Consider the following 11,463-nt stretch of genomic DNA (forward strand, 5'->3'; position numbering starts at 1 on the left):
CAACAAGTTTCATTATAATAGTTGCAAGCCCCTGGCAGATATTTCCATCAAGCAACAAGTGATATAATTCAATGGAAGCTGTCACACCATATGACCTACTTCACATTGAAGGGGGAAGCTATATAGAGGGGAAAAAAAGCATCCTGGAAACTTGCTTTGCCAGCACCTGCCAGCTGTGCTGGGAATGAGAAGTCATCTGGGCTCCCCTTGGGTGAAGGAACTACTTCCCCAATCCTTGTGTAGATCCAGAGAGACCCATGCAAAGGTCAAGGAAACTGCACAGAAGCAGCAGGGCTCAAACTGGCCTGGAGCTTTATGTGCTTGTCCTGCCCACAAGTTTCTGAACAAATTCCCTCCTCCAAATCCTTACCAATTTCAGACAAATAAAGCATGTCACCTAAAAATTTGTTTACACCTTGGTTTTCACAAAAAGGTGCTAATGGTTACTTAAAGAAGCAGACTTAAGGCTGCTTAAAGAAGGGGAAAAGGGGCAGTGAATAAGGACAGCTCCCACTATTGTATCCCTAGGAAGCAGTTAAGCATAAGAGAGTGTGAGAATGAGAGCATAAATTGACCCTGAGATGCTGGAGGACCTGGCCAAACACTAATCACCCTGTGTGACATGTCACACATTCAAACTAAAAGTTTGGTAGAAACCAGCTACAAAAAATGTTCTACATTTTTCAAGCAATAACTCCGTGGCTCTTTGGCCATTTGTATGTCTGATTGACATTTTTATTGTGCAATAATTGCTTTGCACACATAGCACGTCTACATTTATTGTGCAGTTAGCCAGTTAACTGCAACTGCACAACAAAGGTAATGTGTCTGGGGATGCCAGTAAGATGCCATCCCTAAATAGATCAGGTTTTTTTGAAGTACTTGTGTCCAATTTCAATTTTTCCTCTAGCACTGATACCACAACTTAGTTCAGAAACCAGATACCAATTCTTTACCCATTTCACTATAGTGAAATATAGTGTCACAAGGCTTTAGGCTTTACAAAGCAATCCCTTTATTTACAAGTAGAGCAGTTTTTAAAAAGCACAATAATGAATAATGAATGAGATTCCTTCATTAAGGACTATGGCTACTGACAGACTTGGGGGGTGGGAAGGAACAAAAAACAAAAACAAATGAAGAACCCAGTCCCCCCTCCCTCCCCCCCACAAGAGCCAAAACAAAACAAAAATGCTCTTTACTGAAAGAGACAGCACGTTATTTGGACTCAACTCCACAGCATTTGTATAAATTGGGTGCTTCAACCGTTAGATAAAAGCACCAAACCCACCCCCCTAAGTAACCAGCCCATACAGATGTTGGGCGAGCTGGGTCAAAATAACACGATGCCTCTAACGCCCCTAATGCCCTTTCAAACCAACGCTGAGCACACGGCATGTGCTGGGCTCAAAACAGGGGCACACAGAGTTTAAAGTAAAGTGTCATTTTTGGTTTGCGGTTTGTTTGGGCATGCACTGGGCTCAGCATGGGGGTGCATGAATTTTAAAGTAGCTCCCTCCCTCTTTTTTGGGGCTACATCTGTAAGCAACCTACATTTATAGTATCAGAATCTCTGCAATGGTCCTAAGGAGGTCCTGAAGTGACATAAATAATCCAGGACTGGTACTACTAATGTCTCATCTGATGAGACAGATCAGTAAGCCTTTGCAACTGAAGGAAGATGCTAGGCTTTGTTTAGCTCCCAGGTCAGGTTTGTCTTAGTGATTTCTCCCAGCTGGAGTTAAGAACCAAATTAAGATGGAATTTAGCTACTCAGCAGTTTCCATCCTGGTGCAATGAACAAGCAAGAAAACTGACAGAGAATAAGGGATTCTCTGCCATTTATGCTTTCATACAGAAGAACAAGGAGGTACAAGGCACATATACAACCCCAGCCAGTGCTATTCAAAAGACTCTGATTTTGTGCAAGTGAGGCATATGCACAGACAGATATTCATATGATGAAAATCACCAATCAAGTTCATTTTTGGTAAAGTTATAGGTAAAACAGGAGTTTACTATACTATTCACTTCAATGAAGCCAGGATGTCACCCTCTTTACCCCTCCAGCCACACACATGCGCACCAACTGCCCCACATAATTTAGAGGATTAGTACAGTGAAAAAATACAGAAAAGCAGCTCAACGTATTTCTGTAATAAGTAAATAAAGGATAGTTACCATGTTGAAGTAAGACCTAATTTTGACCCCTCTTGCCAGATCCCACACTATGACATTGCCATCATGGCCAGCAGAGAAGAGAACTCTAGGATCAAATGGATGAGGTTCAAGAACAAACACTTCATCCTCATGTCCCTGAAATTAAATATATATTATTTTAAATGTGCTGTTGAGAATAAAAAAGAATGGCTCAGATAATATAAACAGATACAATTATCACTATAGTATCAGCAGTATAAACATGCAAATAGGTCATAACAATGTGAACCTATATAAAAATGTCAAACATACAACAGCAGTTTGACAACTCTACTAGCTTCTCATTTCTCTGGCCCTTCATCCAATATTCTTCTCTGTTCTCTCTCAGGACAATTTGAAATACATTATTATGAGCATGTCAGCTGTGGGATCCCTGGGTCCTCACAGCTGAGACCCAGAGCTCCATTAGCTGTGAGACTCTCAGTTCCAGCTGCAGGGTGGCACAGCCAGGACCAAAGAGCTCTGTGTGAGACCAAGGATTTCACATACCCCCAAGACTAGGGGATCACAGGATCCACAATCCCCCAGGCTCAGAGGTTGCACCTCGGTCGGTGGGAGCCCTGTCAGATGCAGGGACTCTCAGTCCCAGCTGCATGTGGTCCCCCATGGCCAGGGGCCCAGTCAGCTAAGAGGGCTCCCAGCTGTGGGTGCCTGCTTCTCATAGATGCAGGGAAACCCAGGACTGGGCTCCCCCCTACACTGGTAATAAGATGCGATTAGCTCTAATGTGCAATCCCACAATTGTGCCTCCCACCACGTACATGTGGCAAGGCAGGAGTGATTGTGTGGATCACACATTAAATCCAATCATGCATTTACCTGCACAAGTATAGGGGGCCACAGGAAGAGTAGAGTAAATAAATGTAAAAGAATTATTTCATGCCCAAAAGATGAGGGTGTAACAAGGACTGGTTTCTGTGATGCAACAGAAGAATTAATGCACCCCCAGTCAGACTTTCATAGCAGTACCAAAGATTCTGTACATTTGTATAGCAAGAAAAGAGGTATGGGAATATTTATGCACAGAAAATTCTTACTTCTTTATTACATAAGATTAACAATTCACATTGCTAATAATTTCAAGACAGCAAGACCAAGAATGGTGTCTCCTTTCTCACTTATGGACACTTATATCTCCAAAGCAAGCATGGCAAATCTCTGAAATGTTAGTTCAGGGTAAGTATCGGTATATGTATTTCTAAATTAGATTTTGATTGAAACAAAAAAAATTAACATCTACAGCTAATAATTGGCAAGGCATGTTATGGTGACCTTCAAAAAGGGAGATATGGGGTAAGCTTTTACTGGCCTCAAACTTGGTATGCATTTTCATGTTGAAAATAAGATCAAGAACCTTACCATAAGGACATGAATAAGTTGGCCAGTGAAAGAATTCCAAACTTTTAGAGTCATGTTATTAACTGCAGTTATAACAGAGTTGTCATGGCGGTCCCATGCCACCATTGTTACTTTCAGTTTTGTGATTTTGTCTTCTACTCCTTGCAGACTTTGTCTAGAAATAAATAGCAAAAAGGAGTTTCAAAACAATTAAAATTAATTTGCCAAAACTTTTCGTTTGTCCAGAAATGTACTTTTTTTTTTTTTTTTTTTTAATAAACAGAGTCAGAATTGCAAATTTTTCAGTGTTTACATTTCCTACTGAAGGCAACAATACATTCTGCAACAATACGCACAACTGAAAATCTAGACATATGATGGAAATAAGTGCAACAATACATGCCCAACCGGAAAAAAACAATTCAGTGTTCTTAAAGTAATTCATAAAGTGGCATTCTAAGCAGCAGCAGGTTTCACAGGCCACACTGATGCATCTGTGTAATTTTTATCTTCAGATACTGCCCTCTGATACCCCTTCAACCTATGTAAATGGAATGGAACATGTAGCAAGGTAGAAAAATCTGAAGAAAAACCTGTCTGCATACACAGGCAATTTTGGCTTACAGAACCTCTATTATTGGTGATTACATGTAAAAAAAAAAAAAAAAAAAAAAATATTGTCCTACAGCTCTGTCAATCACATTGCTGGGGTTGGAGAGAGAGGAGAAGAAGGTCACCTTCAGATGAAAAAGGTCTAAGGTAATGAACATGGAACTCCACAACATCTTATATTCAAAGAATTTTGTAGGACACAGCCTCACTTAAGCAAACAGGTGAAGTCCAAGCTCCATCAATGTCATCAGGAAAACCCACTGACCTCAATGTGGCCAGGATTTCACCCACTGTTCAGAGCCTTACCTCCCTCCCATTGCATCTGAAAGAGTAGCTCATCTCAAATGTCATGTTTATTAATGATTTTGGATTATAATTCGTATGCGTTTCTTAGTATTTCCGAATTTATAAACTTTAAAACACCCCTCCCACCCCAGAGACTATTCCTGTAAAGTGTTGGGAATACATTCAGTTATTATCCCTCCAAGTGGTCCTATGCCTTACAAGGACCTTTGGGAGAGTGGGAAGAAAAAGGGAGGGGAGGGTGGAGGGACATGGCAGGTGGAACAGTGTTAACACTTACCAAGACATGAGACAGGAAAGGTACCTCTATGCTAGAGACTTCAATGTAATGGAGAGAGAGCTTATTTAAAAAGCTACATCTTTGGGATCTCAAGTACCAAAATCAGTCCACCTCAACTAACCTACAGGCTTGACATTACTTAAAAAAGGGAAGGGTTTGCAGTACAGCTATACCAGCAAATCCTTTTAAGACTTGCTTATTATACCAGCAAGACAATGCTTTTGTCAATTCAGATTATCCATCACCTAGTACTGTGATACTGCCCATATCTTTAAGCAAAGCTGGACCTTTCCACCCTGGTTCCAAAAACATAGCTATGAATTTTAATGCAGATATCTAGACAGTCTGGCTTGATTCATGCCTAGAGCAATGGTAGTCACCTTTTTGACAGGTTTGTCACAAATCCCTGACCTTCTCTCAATGGCATTCTGAGCCTCACCCCCTCAGAAGTATACCTGACAAAGAGTTTGCACAATGGGGCACTGAAAAAGGTGCCTGAAGCTCACATGCCACACACAGCAGTTTCCCATACCACAGATGGCCAACCCTGGCTTGAAGGGTTTAAAAAGCAAAGCTTTTAATGTCTTGGTAACAAGAGCTAAAGTATATGTCAGGTGAGCTAATTTGAACAGCTGAATATCTGGTCAGATATCTAAAAAATAAAATTGGAAAGCCTACGCCAATACAACACGATCCACACTTAAGCATTCTGAAGTTATTCAAATGATGCATCAAACATTTGGGTTGAACAAGTTTCCAATATGCACCACAGATACTATGATAGCAATCTGTTTCGTATAACTTACCCTGCTGGACGAGTAGCCATGTCTAACAAAATACTCTTCCATTCCCTTCGCTTAAATTGCCAGATACGTGCTGTCCCATCTCGACTTCCACTTACAAACCTACCCAAAAGAAGAAATCACACCTCAATATCAAATATAGGTAAGGAGGATGGTATGCAATTCATTCCTAATGTTTAAATCTGTAATATATTACTACATAAATCTACCAACATATAGTATTTCCAAAATTCTGCACTGATGCTTTTAATAGAGCCCACTTCATACATCTAAGAGAGACATAAGATTGCTAAATTGTATTCCTCCTCCTGAACTACAGCCAGAAATAACTTCCCAAATATGCCAGTTGCACATGGATTTGTATGGTACCCTTCCACCTTCTGGTCAACTACTAATCTTGGAAATTGCCATACACAAGTCTAGCTTAGAAACAACACTATATGGATTCTATACAATTGTCCCCTCACTGGAAACAGTGTAAATTCAGAGATTAAGTAGTGCATAATGCCAGGATAAATTAACCTGGAAAAATAAGACACCTAATTTGTACATGCAAAACCTATTTCTCCAGTAATTTGGTACTGCATATTTTCTAACTGTCACAGTATCTAAACTGACCATTTCTCCTTTACAACTCAAATTGCAGATGATTATGGTGAAGTTTCCCCAAGCTCCACTGAAGCTATTTATAATACAAAAAAACCTATATTAAAAATCCACCTCCCAAAATAATTCACTGTCAATGAAACTGAATTTCTTTCTTTAGCATCTTCTGTGCCATGGATCCAAAAACTTTTGCAGAACAGTCGTATCAAAATATTCAAAACAGACAAAATGCCCAAGTCCTTAGGTAGGCCTATGCTTGGATTAATTATGCCTTAAATCAAGTTACAACTGATTAAAAGAACCAGCTAGGATGAGTAAAGTACTATATCAGAAATAATTCTGAACTCTGCCAAGCTTTTGCCATATCCTGACAACACAAAAACTGGTCGTTAAATAATGATTATGCCTTTTTTGTAATGGGGGACAATAATTACAAAAGTTATACCATTATTGTTTTAAATAAAGGTATTTGGTAACTTTTGAGTTATCACTATTAGAAGGACATCTACAACATAAAAAAAATACAGAAAACTACAAAGGATACAACAGAATATTTATAGTGAACTGCAGAAAACAGTTAACATTTGGTAGTTTTCATAAAGCTGGAAAGAAGCCTGCTCTGAAGTAAAAAAATTTTTCAAACGTTCATTTACTTACCTATTACTACTGTTAGAAAACTGAATGCTGTCAACTTTATCCTATGTAAAGAAGAAAGAAATTAACAGTGATTCCAAACTATCAGTGAATTTTAATCAGATACTTATGTATTTTTAAATAGTATTTACAGTATGCAACTCCAACTCTGGTATCTTCTCTGGCTGACCTGATCCAAAGAAATAAACCCTAATGATGTGATCTGTACTTCCAGTGGCCAGAAACATTCCACCTGAGAGGGACAAGCACAAATAAACAAGTCATGAGTAAAAAGGAAAGGTAACATTATCTGAATAATGACAAAGCTCTTGAATGTATAGAATTCATCTTTCCTAAATTTACATTTACTGCTTTTAACTATTTAATTTTTATGTCAAATTTCAAGCTACATGAAAAATCTGTTACACTGAGCTTGTCATACTATTTATATTATTTATGTCACAATGACTAGATAATCCTAATTTTTTCCTCAAAACAACAATGGCTACATATTTTAAGTAACTTTTAATAGGCAAAACAATTGTAGGGCTGTTTTTACAAGATCTGTGGAAAAGAAAATTAAATTCCAAATTAATATGGAATTTTTAAAGTTTTTTCTAGTCATTAGAAGTAGAATCTTCAAAAGTGTAAGTGACTTGGGAAATTAAGTCCCATTCTCAAAAGAAAAAAAATAGTTAAGGTATTTACAAGTTAAAGTTGCAATGAAAATTAAGAAGGTAAACTCGTGAATGTCTTGAAAATACATCTTGGACAATTTAGCAATTTTGTTCGTACTGCCTTAGCTAAATTTTGAAAAATCATGTTTCTTCTAGTGACCAAGAAAAATTCAAATTCTTCCAGAGTTTGGAAATTGATGCTTCTTGTCCAAGCCAAAACATAAGCCAGGGTTTTGTTTTTTTTTAAATCATCTCCCTTATTATCAAGAAATACTAAAAGAAAGCTACAGGTCACAAAAACGTATTAGCAATGTTTATATCAACTGATTCCCAAAGATGCCTATATAACAAGTATCTTATGTACAGATAACGAAAATCTATTATCCCTATCAAGTGCTGTTATCCCCACCCCTTAATCTCATCCAAACATCAAAAGAAGTCATACTACTGTATTATACTATGGTCCGCTATACACCTCATATGCCTTGTTATAAAGTTTATACATTAAAGAAGAAGAAAGAAAAAACTCTGTACCAGCACTAAAAGAAGAACAGATCATCTGGACTCCCGGCCGAGGGCGTTCTGTAAACTTTGCTGGCCTTGGACTACAAATATAAAAATAAGTAAAATAATATCCTAAGGGGGTTACTTGCAGAAACAACTCTCTCAGAACTAAGCACAGAAAAACAAAATTAAACCTAAAGGAACAGATGGCTGCCCATCTATAAACAACTTAGTGTCATGCTTCATGATCTGATCTTTAGGAAATAACAACAGCTCATGTAGACAAAATTATGCATATAACAGTTCTGGGATCACAGAGATAGTTCATTATGGAGCTTTTTGGTATTAAAAAGTGGGAGAGAGAACAAAAGAGAACAAATGAGGGGAGAGACTTGTGGTTAACTATTAAGATCAGTCTTAAACAATACATGACCAACTTTTCCCCATACTAACTGTAAAGCAACAAAACAGGCTTCTTTGAAGAATTAAAGGAAAACAAAAATTAAAAGTTCTCTAATAAAAGCATTTGGTGTAAAGAAATCTGTTAGTTCTTAAAAACTAGCCAGCTTGCATAAATAAGTAAATATGTATTCTTAAGCGGCATTAACATCTCATTGTTCCCAAATTTAAATTAGCATTTTGAATTCCCATGTAGTTCCCATCTATTCTTCTACACCATTTCTTCCCTTTAAGCATTTCAAAACCTGATATACACATAGAAGTAAAAACTAAAACAGGATTTTAATAATCTAGTTTTCAGGTTAAGAGTAAAGAAAATCTATATTTTTTCTCCCTCAACACTAATGTTCATTCTGCACACAAGCTGCAGCAAGAGAGCTGATTTTATATATAACATTTCACTGGCAAGCTATGCTAAAGAAAGGAAAAGCGTAGACTACACACTGTTGTAGTAGATTTCTTACACACATAGGCTGCTTGCAGATTTAAAAAAAACAAAACAAAACCTTATGCTTTACCGGAAGCAGCAGCATGTTAGTTTGACCCAGATCTGCAGCATCTGTACAGACTGGGCACTTCAGCAGAGCTCTGTGGCATTTTTATCTAAATCCAAGTCAATCAGCTATTAGATAAAAGCTCCCAAAAAACCCACTGAAGTGCTCGATCTATAGAGACATCAGGCGAGCCAGTTCCAACTAACATGATGCTTCTTCTGGGCATGTACTAAACTTGGCACAGGAGCACATGGAGTTTAAAGCGCCATTTTTCGTTTTTTAACATCTGCAACCAGTCTTAAAATAGGTAGGATTTCAGCTATCAGAATATAGAAAAAGTATTCATTACTTATCTGAAAAATTCCCTTTTTTGAGTAACATGTCCCAGAGATCCATGCAGCCATTGAGGCAGATTGAGCCTCTTCATCACTTCTAAAAAGCCTGCCAATTATTACTCTAACACACCAAGGACACTTTAAGCTTTTTTAAGTACACTTTAGTACCTGTATTCATGCAAAGCAAAGAATGTAGCGAACAAACAAATTCTGAATACCAATTAATTGCTGTATGCATTTCCCAAACAGGCAGCCATTGCAAGTGGGTAAGTTCTATAAACCTCATTATTCTAAGGAAATTACCTAGGAAATGTTGGGTAATTCTTACTCTTAATGAGATTCAAAATGTGTGACACAGGGGACTTTCATAGCAGCAGCCACTCGGGGTGAGAGAACTATTATATTCAGAACATTACAACTGTTTTTAGGCACTACAGTATGGAGCATCCCTATCCAAAAAGGTGGTATCCATTCATTTTACATCCAGCTTACAAAATTTAGAGGAAGTATGAAGAGAGAACCAGGCAGCTGCTGAATGCAGACTTGATTGTGAATACTTTAATTTTATGGAAAGTATAGTCCTTATATCTCAAGGTGAGTACTTCTAAACAACAGCTTGAAAACTGAGGTCATCAACAGAATAACCACTTTAATGGTTAAAAGGTACTAGAACACTATAAACTGTTCAAAATCTATGCCCAGTAGGGGCAATGAGAGCCAATTTAAGGACTCGTAAAGAAGCTTTCTTCACTTCCAAGTGTATGTAGAAGATGAGCTGCTGTTAAAAAGAACTGGACAAAAACTCTCTCTTTCCCATGGCTTTAAGAATGCAAGGCAGATAAGATCTCCAAATGCCTGAATTATCAAGCCTAACCAAAGCTCATCTAAAGGAATCTGAAAATACCGATTCAGATATTGCAGTGTTACCCTGGTCTCTGAATAAACAAAAGTTAGATTTGTTTAGAAGTCAAGAATAAGGATACTACTTCTGCAGTTGGTGCAGCTCTACTCAAAAGCTATGCAGAGGCTCACACAAGGATTCCAAGTCCCTCCTTCAACAATATGTCCGTTCTTGAAGAAGCAAAGATGGGATATACTATGCCCTTTTCAGGTGACCTGAGAACTAATGCCTCCTTGTCCAAAACAAGACTGTAGGAATCCCTGGTGCCTGTTCTCACATAATCTTTCATAGCCTTTGGACAAAAATAAAGGAGAGAAGGGACACAGGAGTCTTTTGCAAGGTGTCATACATTTCATAGACATTAGGGCTAGAAGGGACCTCGAAAGATCATCGAGTCCAGCCCTCCGCCCATAGGGCAAGAAGTCAGCTGGGGTCATAGGATCCCAGCAAGATAAACATCCAATTTGCTCTTGAAGGTGTTCAATGTAGGTGCCTGAACCACCTCTGATGGCAGGCTGTTCCAGACACTGGGGACTCAGATGGCCTGAGGATTCTTTCTAGAACTTGTGTATGGCTATGTTAGTGCTGCTCTACTACAGAAGCATGGTAGATAGAGTAGGATGACAGGAAAGGGGCTGGGCAAGAGACTTCTATGGCCTTTTAACACAGTGCTTCAACCTGCAGTTGTGGGGGAAATGGTATGGAATGGAGGGAATGGCTAACTTGGTGCTACAGCCAAAATATTTTTGCACTTCTCATCTTTTGTCAGAGCTTTCCAGCTTGGGTAAGAAAGGTTATAGGAAACCCTATTCTAGTCTGGGCACCTGAGAGGGACCTGGGTCTCTACAGCAGGGTTTTTCAACCTTTTTGGATCAGTGTACCTCCAGTGGCCTAACATGGAGCAGGAGGTGGGAGGGGGAGGCACATGGCAGAATACAGAACAACAGCAGCTGCCGCATGTGAGCTTCCCCCCACCCCATACCCAGGCAGCATCTACGCAGGATGGTGCACGGTGGTGCTCCGTCCCTGCCTCCCTATGCATACCCACTAGGGCCTTCTTGCATACTCCCGGTTGACAACCCCCGCTCTACAAAACCACTCTGAAAGTTCAGCCATTTAATCCTTGAGGTGTTACAAACCTGTGTAGATAAAAGGAAAAATAGAGTAACTAGAGAAAAAATTCACCATTCTATTGACCAATGCTGTGCTAACCTATAGATTCATAGATGCTAGGGTCGGAAGGGACCTCAATAGATCATCGAGTCCGACCCCCTGCATAAGCAGGAAAGAGTGCTGGG

General features: G+C 38.9%; 1 protein-coding gene across 1 annotated transcript in view; it reads right to left on the reverse strand.

Annotated features, from left to right (window-relative positions):
- PHIP (pleckstrin homology domain interacting protein) overlaps positions 1-11,463 on the reverse strand; it is a 159,986-nt gene that overhangs the window by 85,743 nt on the left and 62,780 nt on the right. Inside the window, exons 8-13 of the mRNA XM_019537662.1 lie at positions 8,007-8,077; positions 6,948-7,048; positions 6,820-6,860; positions 5,560-5,658; positions 3,580-3,733; positions 2,182-2,316 (exon numbers count right to left, since the gene is read on the reverse strand). Coding sequence (XP_019393207.1) covers positions 2,182-2,316; positions 3,580-3,733; positions 5,560-5,658; positions 6,820-6,860; positions 6,948-7,048; positions 8,007-8,077 — 601 coding nt within the window. The remainder of the gene's footprint in view (positions 1-2,181; positions 2,317-3,579; positions 3,734-5,559; positions 5,659-6,819; positions 6,861-6,947; positions 7,049-8,006; positions 8,078-11,463) is intronic.

The sequence above is a fragment of the Crocodylus porosus genome, unplaced genomic scaffold, assembly GCF_001723895.1.
Source record: "Crocodylus porosus isolate Cpor-Errol unplaced genomic scaffold, CroPor_comp1, whole genome shotgun sequence".
NCBI classification, from domain to species: domain Eukaryota; kingdom Metazoa; phylum Chordata; order Crocodylia; family Crocodylidae; genus Crocodylus; species Crocodylus porosus.